Source organism: Engystomops pustulosus, chromosome 7 (assembly GCF_040894005.1).
Source record: "Engystomops pustulosus chromosome 7, aEngPut4.maternal, whole genome shotgun sequence".
NCBI classification, from domain to species: Eukaryota; Metazoa; Chordata; class Amphibia; order Anura; family Leptodactylidae; genus Engystomops; species Engystomops pustulosus.
In genome coordinates, this window is record NC_092417.1 from 158,992,932 (window position 1) to 159,012,770 (window position 19,839).

Consider the following 19,839-nt stretch of genomic DNA (forward strand, 5'->3'; position numbering starts at 1 on the left):
GTCGGGGGTTCTTAAGTAGGGGACCGTCTGTACTGATACAGACCAAATACTGAAAGTGACCATACAATAGATTTTTATTTATTTATTTTTTTTATCCAGCCAGATGTTACTTTAGCTCCTTAAAGAGAGTTTCCCGCTCGTTGATATAGATGAGCATCTATTGGACAGTGTATAAAAATCTGGTGAATGTCAGACACTCAGGGCCCCACACTGATCACTAGATTCTAGTTACCTTCAGTGTTGAAAGCACAACTGAGAAAGGAACTGGAAGAACAGCGCCATTCTCTTCATAGTGGCCACACCAGGTAACTTCACATCAGCTCCCATTCAAATAAATGGAAGCTGAGCTGTAGTAACAGACCTTGACCACTGCACAGGGAATAGAGCTGTTCTCCTGAATTCATTCTCTGTGCTGAATCAGAATTGCAGGTTTTTAAAAAATACTTTAATACTCAATTCAGACAGAAAACAACAGATGACAAGCCGCGCTGTATGTACATATGTGTTTAATAAATATTTGTACATTGGTGCATGTATGTTCTGGTGCAAAACGTATGGATGAAGATAATTGACACATAGACATACAGTATTATCAGTAATGACTTATATAGATGTATATATACTGCCATTGTATTATGATTATACCCGGAACTGATGGATGTAATACTTTACTTCACCTGCGGAGGCAGTGCAGGAAAAATGAAGCACTGTTGTGCCAGATTTTCCCACAGATTTGAGATCTATGATGTCTTTGGTATAAGAACAATGTGCAAATCTATTTTACTATCTGTGACCAAGACAAAAACAAATTTAAATATTGTGTTATCTCATCCATCACACGCGGTATAGATATAAATGACACATTTTGAGCTTCCCATGAGCCTCGTTATTGGAGAGAGGTCTAGAAATCAATTCACATGCTTGTGTATATAAAACTATATATAAAAAAACATTAAAAATTAGTATATAACTGAAATGATTATACAACGGCTAAGATTTGGGGTCTTAGTTAGATCTCAGTGTGACGGCAGAACATAACATGCATATAAAACACATAAACAACATAAAACACATGAATAATTCGTAGTAACAGGATCCTACTGCTCTATGGGGAAATCGGATATTGTGTTCTAGTTAAGATGTTCAATATTTCCTTTTATTTTATGCCTCTAAGGTATAAAACAGCATTTATGACATTTATACAATCCTAAAAGAACAGACCTACCGGAGGTTGTAATAAAGAGAGGCTTAAGGGGATTCCACCAGTGCTAAATCATCGCTCATGTAAGAAAAAACTGCACTATATAAAGCTTTTCACATTGATTGCTTCACAGAAATCTGTTTTTTAAGAAAAAAATTGGGGTTTTAGCTTTATGCAAATTAGCTCCTCGTGGACCGTGGATCATGCACCGGTTTCGAGGCCATGTCTGCTTCACCTGTTTTCTTCCTTTTTTGCTGCCCAATACCACCCAGCACTGCCACCTATAAAATGAATCACCACTCCTACAAAAAAAAAAGGTGTAAAAGAAAAAAAAAAATTAGGTGCACCAGCAGACATGGCCTCACCCCCGGTGCACTTAGATGCTCATTTGCATAAAAGAGAGAACAAAATTTCCTAAAAAATTACAGATGGCTTGGGAATAAGAAATATACATCTTGAGAGATGATCAATTGCCCTACACAATGGTGATTTTATCTGTGGGATGACTTGGCTGCTGATAGATTCCCTTTAAAAGGCAGCAGAATTGGTGTGGAGGACAAGGGGGAGGGTCTTAATATGACAATGATGTCATAAATGAAGAAGCTGAGTAAGGTGGTATCATAAAGACAACCCATACCCATGACAAGTTCTCTATGTAGAGGAGACACCCAGAAGACCACCCACTTATCAAGACCTAGTTTTAGAAAAATCCTTTCAATCCATTGTTATGCGGTTGTATCTTTCACTGTCGAAAGGATCCGGAATGGGGGAGGACAACTCCCAAATGTCAACCCCCCCCCCCCCCCTATTGTCCTTGGGATGGAAAGCAGTGTCTTCACTTGTTAAATAAAAGTGGAGTGATGGTGACGCGGCACCAGGATTGGGTCTCATGTCTATCATTGGAGTCTTAATATATGAAAGACCCAAGAGTTTTTGATTTTTATAAACTTTTTGATTGTTACTCCACCATGAACTATGAGCATGTGCTTATTTAGTTAAATTGAACTAAGGGTATACATTTTTACTGGAGTGATATGCACTGATGCTCTTGGGCCCCTATTCCTTGAATGGGCCCCCCTCACTTACCAGGGCATTTATAATACTAATGTCTTATGTGCTGCACCCAAGGAACTTTTGGTCCCAGTTGGGTCCTAAATCCTGGGTGCATCTTTTAGCTCTGGACCACCTAAAGCTACACCTATGACATCAAAAGCCCCATGAGGAACCTAAGGCTTTTGTTGCCATAGGTGTAGATTAAGGTGATGCACCTGGGGGTTTAAAGCCCGACTGGGGCCAACATTTTTAAGAGAATTTGCACCAAATTTGTGAACTATATAGGGGACTTATATATAGGGGAATCTAAGGCATTGTTGAGGAACATATTACTTTATTCCATTCCTTTAACAAGTAAATATTTGACAAATTTGGTATAAATTTTCTTAAAAATGTTGAAAATGGTGCCATAATGTTGGTCCCAGTTGGCCTCTAGTGCAACCTATAGCTACAACTATGGCAACAAAAGACCTATGTTCTTCAAGAATGACTTGGGTTCCTTATATTTCTCAATCCAATTCATGTTACGAGTAAGTCCACTACATGTTTCACAAATTTGGTGTAAATTTTCTTGAAAATGTTGGCATAAGAAGGTCTTATTATGTCCATTCGTTGAGTAAATTTCTGACCCAGCATTGGTCACATATGGTGTTTTCGGTAGACTATCTTCTGGCCTGCATCAACCTCATGATGAACATCTCAATTTATATGGAAAAATACCAATATTTACAATGTGATATTTAATAACCATGGCATTTAAAAAAAATAGTAAAAAAAAAAAATCTTAGGTCAAACAAGGGGCAGCCTGCCACCCCATAAAATTCTGGTTTGGAGATACTTTTTGAGAAACTACGACATATCTTTAAGGATATTCCTCAATTGTCTTCATTAAGAGTTGACATTCCAGAGACACGCGGACAGATGTCCCAATATGTCCATTGACAAAAAGAGATAAAGTCCTCGACAAAAAGAGCTAAAGTCCTTCGCTGAAGATTAATGATGGTTGATATGATCCATTGCAATTGCTTCATGGTGACCTCCGTGGAGATGCGGCTCTTCTATGGCTGTAGGGTTGTAATATGAAGACTCCCCGTAGCTGACATCATAAGGATTATCCAACCGTAATACTGTAAATAAACAAAATTAAAAAAAAGTAAACCTCAAAGTACTTAGTATTACTGCTTCTTATTGAGGAGACCCAATAGATTTAAGAAGTCACAGGCAAAGCATTCTGGGAAAAAAAATATGCAAGTTAGCTCTCCGACAGAAGAAGGAAAACTGTCTAAGTATGACCTGTAAGGTGATGTGCTGAGGATTTGTCAAGGCATTAATGTACAGGGTAGCTACCAAAAAGGTGGAACAGCTCCAACCAAAGAGATTGTCTACCCAAATAGCAAACTTAAAGGAAACCTACCACCACAGATCTTCATATTAAGGTAGATCCGGTGGTATGTAAGGATAAGCCATTTCAGGGCTAATCCTTTAGGCGCCTTTATCTTTCTTAATCTTTAATTGTGGTAATATGCTAATTTACCAAAGAGGCTACTGGGGCGTGGAGTAGCCGGAGCTGAGGCCACACGGCGTGGCTACTCTGCACTCCAGTAGCCTCCTTGATCCTCCTACCCACGGAGTTGGCGTTCTGCGCATGCGCAGTAGCTCAGGCTGCAGACCCGAGATCACACAACCGGCGGCCTGCATTCTGCACATGTGCAGAACTCTGGCTTCGCGGACAAGGGCGTAGCTGCGCGTTGAAGATATCTGGGTAGGAGGATCAAGGAGGCTATTGGGGCATGTAGTAGCCACGCCGTGTATCCTCAGCTCAGGCTACTCTACAGCCCAGTAGCCTCTTTGGTAAATTAGCATATTACCACAATTAAAGATTAAAAAAGATAAAGGGGACTAAAGGATTAGCCCTCAACAGTGCTATCCTTACATACATAAGAGGCACCTACCACCGGATCTACCTTAATAGATCCTTTATTAAAGCTCAACCCTTCTACATCTCCAGGGACCGCGACCAGTCTCTGCATCTTAGGCTCCAGTGATGAACAAGCTTGTGGCATTAAAGATTAGAGATGAACTAACCTGAACTCCCTGCTCGGGTTCGGGTTTCAGGTGCGCCCCACCTAACGGGACATTTTGTCGGATTGGATGCCGAATAGCCAATCCAGCATATTAGAGCCTCCTAGCAACTAGCCATGGCTTTGATTGACTAGAGTTGTCTCCTAGACCAATCACAGGCAAGTCCATCAATATGTCCGGGTCATCAAACCAGAACGGGAAGTTTGGGTTGAAGCCAACATATAGAGACTGGTGAGGTATGGGGTGGTACTGGTATGGGGGTACTGGGATACAACATGCATTTGGCAGTATGTTATTTCATACAATTGCAAGTTTTAGTTAATAAATAAAGGTCCTCATAATTTTAATCTACTTTACAAGAGGTTCGGTGTATTACTTGTAAAGGAAATTAATGTAATTAGAATGGTGTAATACTTCAGAGATCCTCAGGAGGCACTGTAGGCAAATGAAACACCAATAACAACAATGGGGGTCATTTACTAAGGGCCCGATTCGCGTTTTCCCGACGTGTTACCCGAATATTTCCGATTTGCGCCAATTTCCCCTGAATTACCCCGGGATTTTGGCGCACGCGATCGGATTGTGGTGCATCGGCGCTGGCATGCACGCGACGGAAATCGGGGGGCGTGGCCGAACGAAAACCCGACGGATTTGGAAAAAACGCCGCATTTAAAACAAAAAATCTGTCGCGGAGCTTGCACTTACCTTCACTCAGCCCGGCTCGGTGAAATCCAGCTCGTTCCGATGCTTTTCAGCGCAGCAGCGCCACCTGGTGGACGGCGGAGGAACTACCTTAATAAATCCCATCCGGACCCGAATCCAGCGCAGAGAACGCGCTGCTGGATCGCGAATGGACCGGGTAAGTAAATCTGCCCCAATAAGATCACAAATGACATCCCATGCATAGCGAGCATAGAAATATGTAATATCTTTATACATTTTTAGTTGACCTACCTGGATCACTCCTAATATCTTCGTATAGCCGTCTATGTGAGAAGGCGGTTGGCGATTTTTTTCTTCCACATATGATGTAAGCTGTTATACACACCAGTACGATTCCTAGGATGGACCCGATTACAGCCCCCAGGACAACTCCAGCGCTGTTTGCTACATCTGTACATAAAAGATTAAAAAAAGGTTAAAAGAAGTGTCTACTAAAAAAAAAATTCTACCTCTAGTGTAACATTGGTCTAAAGTCGATTGGAAATTAACTATGTCAACCGGAAAAAAAAATTCAGTCAGTTAAAAAATGGAAAAAGAATTTAGTGGTGGAGTGAATGACTTCTAAAAGACTTCTAGAACCTTCTCCATCAGTCCTATAGAAGGAAATAAAATATTGTAGGAGCCACGCCATGCTCTTCAAGTAGCAGCAACTAGTGATAAGCAGACCCACAAGTATTTGGATCTGGCAAGTTTGTGGACCTGGACCTGAATCCGAACACCTGACTGTGGGTGTTAACCCTTTACATGGGACTGCTCACCCACCGGTAACACACACGTTCTGTTCTGATACCGATCGCGGGTGTCATCCTTTACTAGCTGCTGGCAAAGCCACGAGTAAATCATGTGTGCTGCCATTTTGGAAAGATCATTACACTCCCCAAAACGTCAAACGTTGCTGTCAAAGATAGCAACGTTCAACAGGAAAATGGCGGCATGCATCAGTACCAGTGGGCGTTACCCATGGGGGATAACCCAAACCCAGAATTGTGACTTAAAGCTATGTTCGTATTCTGTGGACCCGAACCTGCTATGTTTGGTACAAACCTAAACATTTTGTTTGGAGTCCGCTCATCACTAGTTGCAACTTATATATATGATGTGCATATTCTGTATATAGTACTGTATGTATGTGTGTGTATGCTGTATGTATGTATGTATATGTATGTATATAAGATGTGTATATTCTGTATATAGTACTGTATGTATGTATGTGTGTGTGTGTATGCTGTATGTATATAAGATGTGTATATTCTGTATACAGTACTGTATGTGTGTGTGTGCTGTATATGTATGTATATAAGATGTGTATATTCTGTATATAGCACTGTATGTATGTGTGTGTATGCTGTATGTATGTATGTATGTATGTATATAAGATGTGTATATTCTGTATACAGTACTGTATGTGTGTGTGCTGTATATGTATGTATATAAGATGTGTATATTCTGTATATAGCACTGTATGTATGTGTGTATGCTGTATGTATGTATATGTATGTATGTATATAAGATGTGAATATTCTGTATATAGTACTGTATGTATGTGTGTATGCTGTATGTATATAAGATGTGTATATTCTGTATACAGTACTGTATGTGTGTGTGTGCTGTATATGTATGTATATAAGATGTGTATATTCTGTATATAGTACTGTATGTATGTGTGTATGCTGTATGTATGTATGTATGTATATAAGATGTGTATATTCTGTATACAGTACTGTATGTGTGTGTGTGTGTGTGCTGTATATGTATGTATATAAGATGTGTATATTCTGTATATAGCACTGTATGTATGTGTGTATGCTGTATGTATGTATATGTATGTATATAAGATGTGAATATTCTGTATATAGCACTGTATGTATGTGTGTATGCTGTATGTATGTATGTATATGTATGTATGTATATAAGATGTGTATATTCTGTATACAGTACTGTATGTGTTTGTGTGTGTGCTGTATATGTATGTATATAAGATGTGAATATTCTGTATATAGCACTGTATGTATGTGTGTGTATGCTGTATGTAGGTATATAAGATGTGTATATTCTGTATATAGCACTGTATGTATGTGTGTGTGTATGCTGTATGTGTATATATGTACGGTATGTATGTATAAAAGATGTGTATATTCTGTATATAGCACTGTATGTATGTATGTGTGTGTATGCTGTATGTGTGTATATGTACGGTATGTATAAAAGATATGTATATTCTGTATATAGCACTGTATGTATGTATGTGTGTGTGTATGCTGTATGTATATAAGATGTGTATATTCTGTATACAGTACTGTATGTATGTGTGTATGCTATATGTATGTATATAAGATGTATATATTCTGTGTGTAATTGTAACTCATAATAATAATAATATTTTTTAAGGGGGCCCCGTTCAGAAAGGTCCCGTAAGGGCCCAGCAGTCTCTTGATTACAGACGGGTCAGAAACCCCTGGAAATCAGACATTCATTCCTTATCTTGAAGATAAGGGATATGTATTAGCTACAGGAAAGTCTCTCTTATTGACACAATCAGAGCTCAACTTTCATTTCTTAAAGGTGTTGTCTCCTGAAGACAACTCCTGTCCGTACGTCCCAGGACTAGAAATTCTGGATAATTGTAGTCTAAATATCCATGTGTAGTAATAACGATCAACTGTGGCTGAGGTTGACTATTGAGTAAGACTCCTTCCAGTAAGGAGCGGCTCCCGTGACTTTCCCACAATGTAAAGACAATCGGAGACTCGATATAAAGACCTTGTCATCAATACCTTTCGCACTTTCTGGGATTGCTGATTCACTGCTGTTTGTTGTGGCCACCTTCCCGGTGCTTTGTGTATAGTAGGCGGTTGAACTGCTTGTTGGAGAAGATTCTGTCGATTGTGGAGTTCCCGCTGTGGTTCCAGTATTTCCTGTTGGATTGGTTGTATTCATCGTATCACTCGTTGAGAAGGTTGGGCTGGAGACATCTGTAGAACTGTCAGAAGTGGACACTTGGGCCGTTGTAGTCGGAGTCGTAGAGCCACCTGATGATGTGGCGGTCTCTGTTGTGATACCACTGGTGGTCATTGTACTGGAGACTCTTGGAGAAGTTGAGTTGTTTGTGGTGGAGCTTTCCAAAATTGTTGTATTGTTTGTCACAAAGTTGGAAGTTGTAGACGATTCTGAGACCATATTAGATGTTGTGTTCTGAGTCGTGAAATTTTTAGTACTTGCCGATACTGAGGGAGAATAGGAAACATCGGTGCTGCTACTTGGAGTGGTATCTCCAGATGTCCTAGTAGTACTAGCATTAGTCGTATTGGTGTCTACAGGACCAAGCGTACTGTTTGTTATGGTTGCATTCACATCTTTAATAGTAGAAGTGGACCCAGTGGTTTCTGTAATGGTCGGACCACCATTGGCAGTAGTAGAGACGTATCCGGTGCTCCCCGTAGAAGATGGTGGTGTAGTAACCGTGCTGGTGGTGGCATCTGTGGTGCTCTGACCACGACATTCAGTCCACAAAAGCAAAACCAACAACAATAGTCCGGCTTTTCGAAATGATGAGTCCATCGTATCTCAGATCTTCAGAATTCTAAAAAAAAAAATCTGTAAAAACAGAAAAAATAAGAATTTTATATATTTTTTAAAAAATTACATAAAATTCTCATGCAAATCGAGAGGTATTTAAATATATACGGTATAAGGCCCCCACGCACACGACCGTATATGGCAGCCGTGAGATAGTCGCAAACACGGCAGCTAGGACACGACTGCCATAGGTGGACATTGTGCATGGACACGTTGCAGTAAGCACACCACGTTTGCATTGTACCTAAGCCTGAACAGAGGTGGATTAAGACTCCCATGGGCTCTGGGCTGTGTGAATATTATTGCCCCTACAAGTCCTTAATTCATTCCCTACATATGGTACTAGAATCAAGCTTCTTGGCTGTTACATTGGGGCAGATTTACTTACCCGGTCCAGTCGCGATTCTGCCGGGATTCACTAAGGTCATGCGCCCGATGTCCACTAGGTGTCGCTGCTTCATCCGCTAGGTAATTCACCTTCGTCTCGAGTGCTATTTTTGTGACATAAATTTTTTCAAAATTCCGCGGTGTTTCTGAATCCGTCGGGTTTTCCAACGGCCACGCCCCCCATTTCTGTAGCGTAAATGCCGGCTCTGATGCGCCACAATCTGATCGCGTGCTCCAAAATCCCTGGGAAATTCGTTGCAAAACTGAAAAATTTGGTAAACCCGGTGGAAAAAAACGTGATTCGGATCCTTAGTTAATGTGCCCCAGTGTCTCCTTCTCCCCCCTGCTCCCTCAGCTCTTCTCCCTCTCACTGCCTTCTGTAATCTCTCTGCAGCACAGGAAGTTTTAAAACATTGGGAGGGGGAAGTGCTCCTGCACAGTGTAACAGCCTGTGAATCTAAACCACAGAAGGGCTCAGGTATAGCTCGCTGGCTCATTAGCATGATTATAAAAGTTGATATTAGAAGGAAGGAGGCCATGGATAACAAATATAAGAAGATTACCACAGTCCAGGTGCCTGGATCTATGAGTAAGTGTCACTGGTTTATCATGATGGATTTTGATGGTAGATTTCCGTTAATGCCTTTAACTGGTTTCGATTTAGTCTCACAATTCTTAATCAAGCTTTGGCATGGGATTGTTTGTTGTAGACATTGGTGACGATTGTGAAATCACTTCTTCTCCTCGGTCATGTCAGCGCTTCCTTCTACATATCTGAACTTGCTCCTGAGCGTTTCACCTTGCCCACAATCCAAAACCTAAAATAATCACGTTTGACGCCTTATCTGACCGCACCCTCCTGCCCTGACTCACCCAAAGTCACCGTTGCATTAAATAAACATATGGCCTTTACTTTGGTACAATCCCCTTTTTATTTTACACATTTTTAACCCTTCCACTCTTGTTGATTCCTCTTCCAGCTCAGAACAGCAAATCTGTGTTGGTGTTATTTGAGTACATCTCTTCCTGCGCTCAGTACACAGGTGCGCAAGAGCGATTTCAGGACCTTTGAAGGTCCTCCAAAGGTCCTGAAACCACAGATTGAAGGCAGCAGAAGGGACACATCCTCCATTCTCCAAGAAGCTGATTCTAGTACCTGATGTAGGACGTGATCCCAGACTTGTAGGGGCTATAATATTCATACAGCCCAGGACTCAATCCGCCCCCGGTTGACCCCATTGTGACTGTTTATTATGTTTACTACGTGAAGCTTGTAGTTTGCAGTTTTTATTCTATAGGTTTTGATAGGGATCGTTACAATCGCATGAACGCCACACTTAAAGGGGATTAAGTTTAACAAACCATAACATTCTTCACAACCACTGCACATAAAAGCAATGCCATGTGTTAAAGATCCACTATAATCCACCGACGTGGTGTCACAAAACCACGCAACTATGAATAGGCCCATTGGGAGCTCGATCCTAAAGGGCTTCAGAGTAGTAAACAATTTCTACCTGTTTAAAGGGTTTGTTGACGATGATCTGGGACATCCAGCAATCGGTTGATCAATGGGGGATCCTGGTACTAAGTGTGCTGCTTCCCTGTAGCACCTCCACTGGAGAACTGAAGTATTGCACAGTGTCCATTGAGATCATTTGATGTGTAATGTAGGACATGGGGAGGTCATCCACATTTAGAGACTCTCATTTCACCCTATTTTCTGTCTAACTCATAGTCACCACATAAGGGGAGATAACACTGGGACTTCTAAGCCATTTAAAGGGGTAGCCAGAGTTTGAAAAACTTAGCTGCTTGCTTCCAAAGACAGCATCAAACATGTTGGTTGTACCTGGTATTGCAACTAAGCTCAATTCATCTCTATACATCTGAGCTGCAATACTGGCACAAACCATGGTCAAGTGTGGCGCTGTTTTTAGAAGAAGGCAGTCATGTTTTTCATCCTCCAGACAAGCCCTTTAAGGGGGTTGTGACACTGCTCCAGATTAAGGAGTCATAAGTGTCACAACCCCTTTGAAGGGGTTGTCTAGAGATTGAAAAGCATGATTGCTCTCTTCCAAAGACAGTGCCACGTCAGAAGTCATATTTTTCCGGACAACCCTTTTAACCACCTGTGTGACATCACATGAGCAGGGAAATAACGAGCCGTGCACCTGTGTGACATCACATGGCGAGGTATATAACGAGAAGTGCGCCTGTGTGACATCACATGTCCAGGGATATAACGAGTCTTGCACCTGTGTGACATTACATGACCAGGGCTATAACGAGCCGTGCACCTGTGTAACATCACATAACCCTGGATATAACGAGCCGTGCGCCTGTGTGACATCACATGACCAGCTATATAGCGAGCCGTGCACCTGTGTGACCTCACATGACCAGGGATATAACGAGCCATGCACCTGTGTGACATCACTTGCCCAGGGATTTAACGAGTCTTGCACCTGTGTGACATCACATGTCCAGGGATATAACGAGCCGTGCACCTGTGTGACATCACATGATCAGGGATATACCAAGACGTGCATCTGTGTGACATCACATGACCGGCTATATAATGAGCCGTGCACCTGTGTGACATCACACGACCAGTTATATAACGTGCCGTGCACCTGTGTAACATCACATGTCCAGGGATATAACGAGCCGTGCACCTGTGTGACATCACATGAGCAGGGATATAACGAGCCGTGCACCTGTGTGACATCACATGTCCAGGGATATAACGAGCCGTGCACCTGTGTGACATCACATGATCAGGGATATACCAAGACGTGCATCTGTGTGACATCACATGACCGGCTATATAATGAGCCGTGCACCTGTGTGACATCACACGACCAGTTATATAACGTGCCGTGCACCTGTGTAACATCACATGTCCAGGGATATAACGAGCCGTGCACCTGTGTGACATCACATGAGCAGGGATATAACGAGCCGTGCACCTGTGTGACATCACATGACCAGGGATATAATGAGCCGTGCACCTGTGTGACATCACATGTCCAGGGATATAACGAGCCGTGCACCTGTGTGACATCACATGTCCAGGGATATAACGAGCCGTGCACCTGTGTGACATCACATGATCAGGGATATACCAAGACGTGCATCTGTGTGACATCACATGACCGGCTATATAATGAGCCGTGCACCTGTGTGACATCACACGACCAGTTATATAACGTGCCGTGCACCTGTGTAACATCACATGTCCAGGGATATAACGAGCCGTGCACCTGTGTGACATCACATGAGCAGGGATATAACGAGCCGTGCACCTGTGTGACATCACATGTCCAGGGATATAACGAGCCGTGCACCTGTGTGACATCACATGACCAGGGATATAATGAGCCGTGCACCTGTGTGACATCACATGTCCAGGGATATAACGAGCCGTGCACCTGTGTGACATCACATGACCAGGGATATAACGAGCCGTGCACCTGTGTGACATCACATGACCAGGGATATAACGAGCCGTGCACCTGTGTGACATCACATGATCAGGGATAGAACGAGTCGTGCACCTGTGTGACATCACATGACCAGGGACTGTTTTTTTATCTACAAGATGTAAACAATGAAGCTTCCTATAGAATGACAGCAAGCAGAGATCTAGAAAATTGCAAAAATTGTAGGACTTATCAATACACAAACAATATAAATGATTTGGTGTGATAGTGGACCGCCCCTTTAACAAGGGCAGTCATATAATTGATGGTTAAATCGGTAGGCAATTGTTTATTATTCTAGTGGATCCTTGAAGCCCCCTTACCCACAATGTGACAACCCCTTTAAGACCCCAATAAGTTGGATTTGCTGTAGGATTATTATGCATGTAGTGTCCACTATCCTGTCTCGCCCCCTTAGGGTTTTGTCCCGGGATCTCTAAGATTAGCAGGATATTTGGGCTTCTCGTTACCTCTATCCTATAGAATAATACACAAGTGACACAGATTGACTCCCACAAGATGAAGTTACGCCACTCGATAGCATGAGGGATGAATGACTCCTTTCATTCCGAGTCATTATGACTTGTCACTTCCACTGACTCCTACAGGTATACATTACCAGGACACAATAACATGTATAACACGCAGATTGTGACTGTGCTATTATTTACTTATAATATAATGGTTTATGGTGATGTAATTACAGTATATTATGAGGCCTCTGTGATATACATCTTCAATGTATCCAGTTAATAAAAGACTTAAAGAGATGAATGGAAAAGAAGTTAATAGAGATAAGTACTGCATTTATGGACCTTATACATATAATGGAATATCATGTAAAATGAGGCTAATATATAAGGTGATTTATCCTGTGTTATATTAGAGCAGGAAAAAATACAGGGAGAAAAGCACAGTATCATTTCTAGGGGCCTGATTACCCCACCCACACACAGTGATTGACAGGGAGAGTCCTGATTACTCCTCCCACACACAGTGATTGACAGTGAGAGTCCTGATTACTCTGCCCACACACAGTGATTGACAGTGAGAGTCCTGATTACCCCGCCCACACACAGTGATTGACAGTGAGAGTCCTGATTACTCCTCCCACACACAGTGATTGACAGGGAGAGTCCTGATTACCCCTCCCACACACAGTGATTGACAGGGAGAGTCCTGATTACTCCTCCCACACACAGTGATTGACAGTGAGAGTCCTGATTACTCTGCCCACACACAGTGATTGACAGTGAGAGTCCTGATTACTCTGCCCACACCCAGTGATTGACAGTGAGAGTCCTGATTACCCCGCCCACACACAGTGATTGGCAGGGAGAGTCCTGATTACCCCTCCCACACACAGTGATTGATAGTAGGAGTCCTGATTACCCCGCCCACACACAGTGATTGACAGTGAGAGACCTAATTACTCCACCCACACACAGTGATTGATAGTAGGAGTCCTGATTACCCCTCCCACACAAAGTGATTGACAGTGAGAGTCCTGATTACCCTGCCCACACATGATGATTGATAGTTAGGATCCTTATTAGGTGAGGCCCAACCACAAATTTTGGGAACAGTGGTCCCATTCCGCCTTAATTAATAGTGCAGCTGGTTGAATATACATCCTGGTATATACTCATGAAACTACCCCTTTAATTCCCTTTTAAAATGACTTTTTATTGGTGAATCGGTGAAACCTCTTATTTCCCTCCGGGGGCCCATGCTGCTCCCCGCACGCCTACTTAAATCTTTAAAGTCATCAATATATACGCCTTCATAATAAAACCCTCCCCCAAAATAGTGACAATCTACCCACGACCTATGACCCCACTTCCAAATATAGGTCAGCGCTGATCTATAGTCACACACACAGCCGTGATAATTGGATGGATTTCCCATGTTAATCGCTGATTCATGGCCGTAATTGTCAAATTGTCAATCATTGTAGGAGATCAGGGACCTCAGACAGATCTGTCGCGCCCTCCCCTCCGCCCCCTCCGGCCATGTGCATTGGGCAGGGAGGGAAACCTATCCCTATATATAGAACAATAGAAAAGACATTTTAGGCTAAAAATACACAGCGACACGTAAAAGCAAATATTTGTGCTGTGCGCTGATTTTTTTTTTAGCTCGATCCGTAATTTATTTACAGGCTCAGCGAGAAGAAGAGTCGTGTTACATGGCGGACATAGACCTCCCGTACAATGACTGGGTAGTCACACAGACTATGGAAAGATGTTGTCTTAAAGTAAAACACCCTGTAATAAGGGTTGTCCCAACATAAGAACCTACCTGTCTGCACATGGAAATCTCTTCCGTTACCTACAAAATAACTTTCTCCATATGCAAATGAGCTGAGAAGAGTCACTTTTATCCTGAAATGTGGCACTTTTCAAGGCTGAAAGGAGAATCTTATTGCAGACTTCCTTTCCTAAAGCTCTATAGAGACTAAGTCCATAGTTCTGGTTTCATTTTGAAGATGAGATTCTTCAATACTATGACATCAGAGATAAAGACAGACAGAAACAGTTAGAGATATAGTTGTGAAAGGGAACCTGTCACCAGATTTTACCCTCAGGTCAGGGATGAAATGTCCTTTCTAGAATCCCTTCTATTATGTGAAATCTCTTCCGTTCGCCTACAAAATAACTAAATATGCAAATGAGCTGAGAAGAGTTACTGTTATCCTGAGATGTGTCACTTTTGTCCTGAGATGTGTCACTTTTCAAGGCTGTAAAGGGAATTTTATTGCAGATGTCCCTAGCAACAACTCTATAGAGGCTATATCCATGGTTCTAATGTCATTTTGAAGATGAGATTCTTCAATACTATAAAACCAGAGATGAAGACAGACAGAAACAGTTAAAGATGTAGTTGTGAAAGGGAACCTGTAAGCAGATTTTATACTCAGGCCAGGGATGAAAAGTCCTTTCTAGAATCCCATCTATTATGTGAAATTTCTTCCGTTCACCTACAAAATAACTTTCTCCAAAGACATATGCCAATGAGCTGAGAAGAGTCACTTTTAACCTCAGATGTGTCACTTTTATCCTGAGATGTGTCACTTTTCAAGGCTGTAAAGGGAATTTTATTGCAGATGTCCCTAGCAACGACTCTATAGAGGCTATATCCATGGTTCTAATATCATTTTGAAGATGAGATTCTTCAATACTATAAAACCAGAGATAAAGACAGACAGAAACAGTTAAAGATGTAGTTGTGACTGTGAGCTGCAGATAAAGATCCAATTCTGAACTAGGGGGGAGATGTATCAGGACTGGCATGCCAGTTTTTTGACATGATATAATTGCAATTACTTGAGAAACGTCAGTAATTATGATTATTTTCCTATTCTGGGCGTGGGTCTAAATTTTCTTCTGTCTGACGTGGGGCTATAGAACGGCGCCCTCTGTGCCCCATACATTATATCAGTATACTTTTTCTAGTAGGTGGGTTCTCACAACCTCTTTGAGTGGGAGGAGACACTACTTGTAAATGTCAGGTCTTGCTTTGTAGCAGGTGATCACACCAGTGATACTGCCCCCCCCCCAGGTAGTGCCGCCTGAGGCAAGAGGCTCCACTCGCTTCATCTTGCTTAGACTGTCTGCTTGGTCATGAAGGGGTCATGGCTGGCGGAGGACATAAGGACCCTTAAATGTATTCGGGTGGTCAACAGATCCCACTGGAATTAGTGGCTGATATTATTCTAATTTAGAACTGGAGGATATAAGATAAAGAGGAGAATGGAGATTTTGGGCTTTTTGTCAAAAATCTTCTCGATGAACCATGAAAACCTCCCTGCCATCTAAAGTGGCTGCTTCCAGGGAACAGTAGATTGCACTTGTCCGCCCCTTTCAAGTATTACTGCACAACCTGTAAGTGCTGCCCCTGTGTTGCGCTCAGATTGGGCACTTGAGGAGAATGGATCTTGGCGCCGGTGCCTTGGGTTCTTAACCTTCTTAAACCACCACTTATACATCCACTGAGAGAGAGAGAACACTTACTGCGTTTAACTCTTTTCCTGTCTCCGTTTCATTTATTTAAAGGGGTTTATGTCTAAAATGAAAGTGTGAAAATAATACATTTAAAGGAAATCTACCACCAGGATGAAGGATTGTAAACCAAGCACACTTACATACTGGTGTGTCCCCCCTCTGACAGGATCCAAACTTCTTTTAGCTTCTTATACCCTTGTGTTTACTAAAAAAGGCTTTAAGTTATGCAAATGAGCTTTAGGGGCTCCGGGCTAAATTAACAGGGGCTCCAGGCGTTTAAAAAAAAAAAAAACAGGGCTTAAGGGGCTAAAAGAAAAGTGGGTCCTGCCTCTGCGACACACCAGTATGTCAGTGTGCTTGGTTTACAATGCTAGATCCTGGTGGAAGATTTCCTTTAATGATAATATATTTTTAATTTTGTGGAGCCACCGGTTAAAGGCACGACCCTCGACTTACATGCTACTGTGTGCCCCCTCTGTCTGTTCTTATTTTCATTTCTGATGCTGTAGTTTTGCTTAGGACAACTTGTAAAATCGAAAAGTGACACATCTCAGGATAAAAGTGACTCTTCTCAGTTCAATTGCATATGTCTATGGAGAAAGTTATTTTCTAGGTGAACAGAAGAGATTTCACATAATAGAGGGATTCTAGAAAGGACATTTCATCCCTGACGGGAGGGTAAAATCTGGTGACAGGTTCCTTTCACAACTACATCTTTAACTGTTTCTGTCTGTCTTTATCTCTGATTTTATAGTATTGAAGAATCTCATCTTCAAAATGGCACTAGAACCATGGATTTAGCCTCTATAGAGCCCTAGATAGGGACGTCTGCAATAAAATTCCCCTTTCAGTCTCAAAAAGTGACACATCTCAGGATAAAAGTGACACATCTCAGGATAAAAGTGACACATCTCAGGATAAAAGTGACTCTTCTCAGCTCGCAGCCTACAGGGGTGCACTCACGATCCCTTGTGTTGCCATGTTGGTTCCTTTCATATTCATCTGTTTCCTTAAAGGGGTTTTCCCAAGTTTTGTTGTACCCTGTACTGTGGATAGGGGATAACCATGTGATTGGAGAGGGTCATCTATGGTGATCATAAAAAACTGACCTCCGCACTTCATAAGAAAGGGGTTCCCGTTCTCAGTGATCAGATAAAACAACTCAGGACAGCCCCTTTAAGGCACACATACAACTGAATATACTCATATACGAGCCTTAGGAGGAATCTTCTCTATGATGCCACAGGTAGAATTGATTTTGGAAGTTTTGGAAGACTATGTTACAATGTGCTATCAGGTAATATACTAGGTGTAGCATGGCTCTGGGCTCTGCGGGGTTAAAAATATACATTCCGACATTCCTTATTGTTCTGTTTTTTTCATCTTCTAGAAGGTATGTGATGGGGAATGCAAAACATGTCATATAGATGTCACACGTCCAATACAAGGACCATGCAAGGACACACGCCTGGTGGGCACAGATCACACCTACCACAAAAACTCCTCTATCATTAGGAAATCAATGATCGAGACCCTCAGTGATCACTAGAACTGCAAGGGTTAAAGTCCCCTGAAGCCCCACACACATAATAGTCTGACCTCAGCTCTACGGACCACCAATTTCTGAATGGTACAACCCCTTTAATGGATCGTTCACAGCATATCTCACCAGTTCTTGACTATGTGAAAGTTCTAACTATGGGATTTCCATCTGACACAATACAAAGTCTCAGTAGTAGATGGGAAACATTGGATACAGGAGTCACAGCTGTTTATGTATATGTCACTAGAATTACCCCACCAAACTCCCATCCCCCTTAGGTAGGGTATGGAATGTACTTTCTAGAATTTCCATATTTTATTGGAAATTTCACCTCCAAAAAATATCATTCCAAAGTTATATACAAATGAGCAGAGAAGAGTCACTTTTTGTCTGAGACGAGTCACTTTTTAGAGACTCCATGGGGGCATCAATTCATATGCATATCTTAGACTCTATAGTACCTAAAAACATGCTTCTGGTGTCATATTAAAGCTAGTAATCTGTGATTCTGTGAGCTATGAAATTTAAGTTTATTGCCTACCCTACCTGTTAATAAGTGGTGTGAAATAAGTGGGGTAAAAACTGGTGACAGTTTCCCTTTAAGGATGCATTTATGTTTGGCTATCGGATCAAATGGGGGTGCCCTCACACATATAACTCCAGCTCTGAAAACTACATAACACCCTATAGGTTCTCAGGTAGCACATCATTTATCAAGTCTTCTCCATTCTTCTATTATAATTGATTAATGTTCAATCCAAAGACACCCCCCCCCCCCCCCCATGGCATATCCGATCCCTTTAAAGTGCAGGCAGTCCCGGGGTTACATACACAATAGGTTCCATAGGTTTGTTCTTAAGTCGAAACTGTATATTTTATCATCTTAGTTTCAGACAAACTTTTTTTTGTGCCCCAGTGACAATTGGAGTTTCAAGAATTCTCCCATTCCTCCAATTTCTTTCTGCCAAAACAATCCCAAGAAAGTATCCAACTTCCCAAACTTTGTCAGAAGAACCATCTACTTCTAGCACCATATCCAAAAATACCATAAAAGTCACTTATACACTCTCATTCCGGCTAATGACCCCCATTGTGAACCCAGAAAGCGGGACGTGATCCATGCTCTCCGTCAACAAATCCTTAACAGAGCTGTAATACGGTAAACGGTGTAGCAGAGCCGAGTGTGCAGGTTGCGGCTTATCATCCCAGGAATGCAGGTACCTATCCGGCTCTGCTACATCTATAAGGCGCTGTGTTACCTGGATGCTGGCGGCCCCTGGCAGGTGTATAGCCGAGTGCGGGAAGCAGGTGAATGACACGGAGAGGCAGAAGGCAGGGGACATAATGGAGCATTAGGCGGGGCTACATTTCCCGGTATGCAATACCTAAAAAACCAGACAGACCTGATCCCTAAAGTATTCCGATGTCACCTTACACATGACTTACCTCGCCAGGTCCTAATCGCAGACGTCACGTTAGTGGAGATGCGGCTTTTTTACGTCAGCCGGGATATCTACATAATACAAGCGGAGGACTCGCGTATGAAAGGAGACTATAAAGCGGCAGCTTTCTGCCAGAACTGGAAATACTGGTTGTTTCTCTATTCTCCGTAGGTGACAGAGGGGAAGCATTGATTTCAGGGTCGTTTGTGCAGTTATTTTAATTAGTGTAGCCTGCGGCTTCCAGCAGAAGGGATTATGGAAGGGATTTATTATCAAGAGGTTTCGTCCAGTAAAGCGTCTTCGATTTCGCCAAAACAGCGCCACTCTTGGTCACAGGTGGAGG

The 19,839-nt window shown here is 42.1% G+C and overlaps 2 protein-coding genes across 4 annotated transcripts in view; one reads left to right on the top strand and one right to left on the bottom strand.

Annotated features, from left to right (window-relative positions):
• The window catches only part of ANO3 (anoctamin 3), a 246,029-nt gene that overhangs the window by 172,892 nt on the left and 53,298 nt on the right, over positions 1 to 19,839 (top strand). The gene's annotated exons all lie outside the window — the stretch shown is intronic.
• MUC15 (mucin 15, cell surface associated) lies at positions 490 to 8,650 on the bottom strand. Its single transcript, XM_072118542.1, has 3 exons — positions 7,834 to 8,650; positions 5,291 to 5,449; positions 490 to 3,381 (listed from the first exon to the last, which is right to left on the bottom strand). The coding sequence occupies exons 1-3, from the start codon at positions 8,615 to 8,617 to the stop codon at positions 3,248 to 3,250; spliced, it is 1,077 nt and encodes a 358-aa protein (XP_071974643.1). The 5' UTR covers positions 8,618 to 8,650; the 3' UTR covers positions 490 to 3,247.

Excerpts from the sequence above, each read along its gene's own strand:
- MUC15 (XM_072118542.1), bottom strand. The coding sequence starts at position 8,617 with ATGGACTCATCATTTCGAAAAGCCGGACTATTGTTGTTGGTTTTGCTT. Across the intron at positions 5,450-7,833 it reads AATCCCAGAAAGTGCGAAAG|ATGTAGCAAACAGCGCTGGA; the intron begins GTATTGATGACA and ends TTTTATGTACAG. Across the intron at positions 3,382-5,290 it reads AGATATTAGGAGTGATCCAG|TATTACGGTTGGATAATCCT; the intron begins GTAGGTCAACTA and ends GTTTATTTACAG.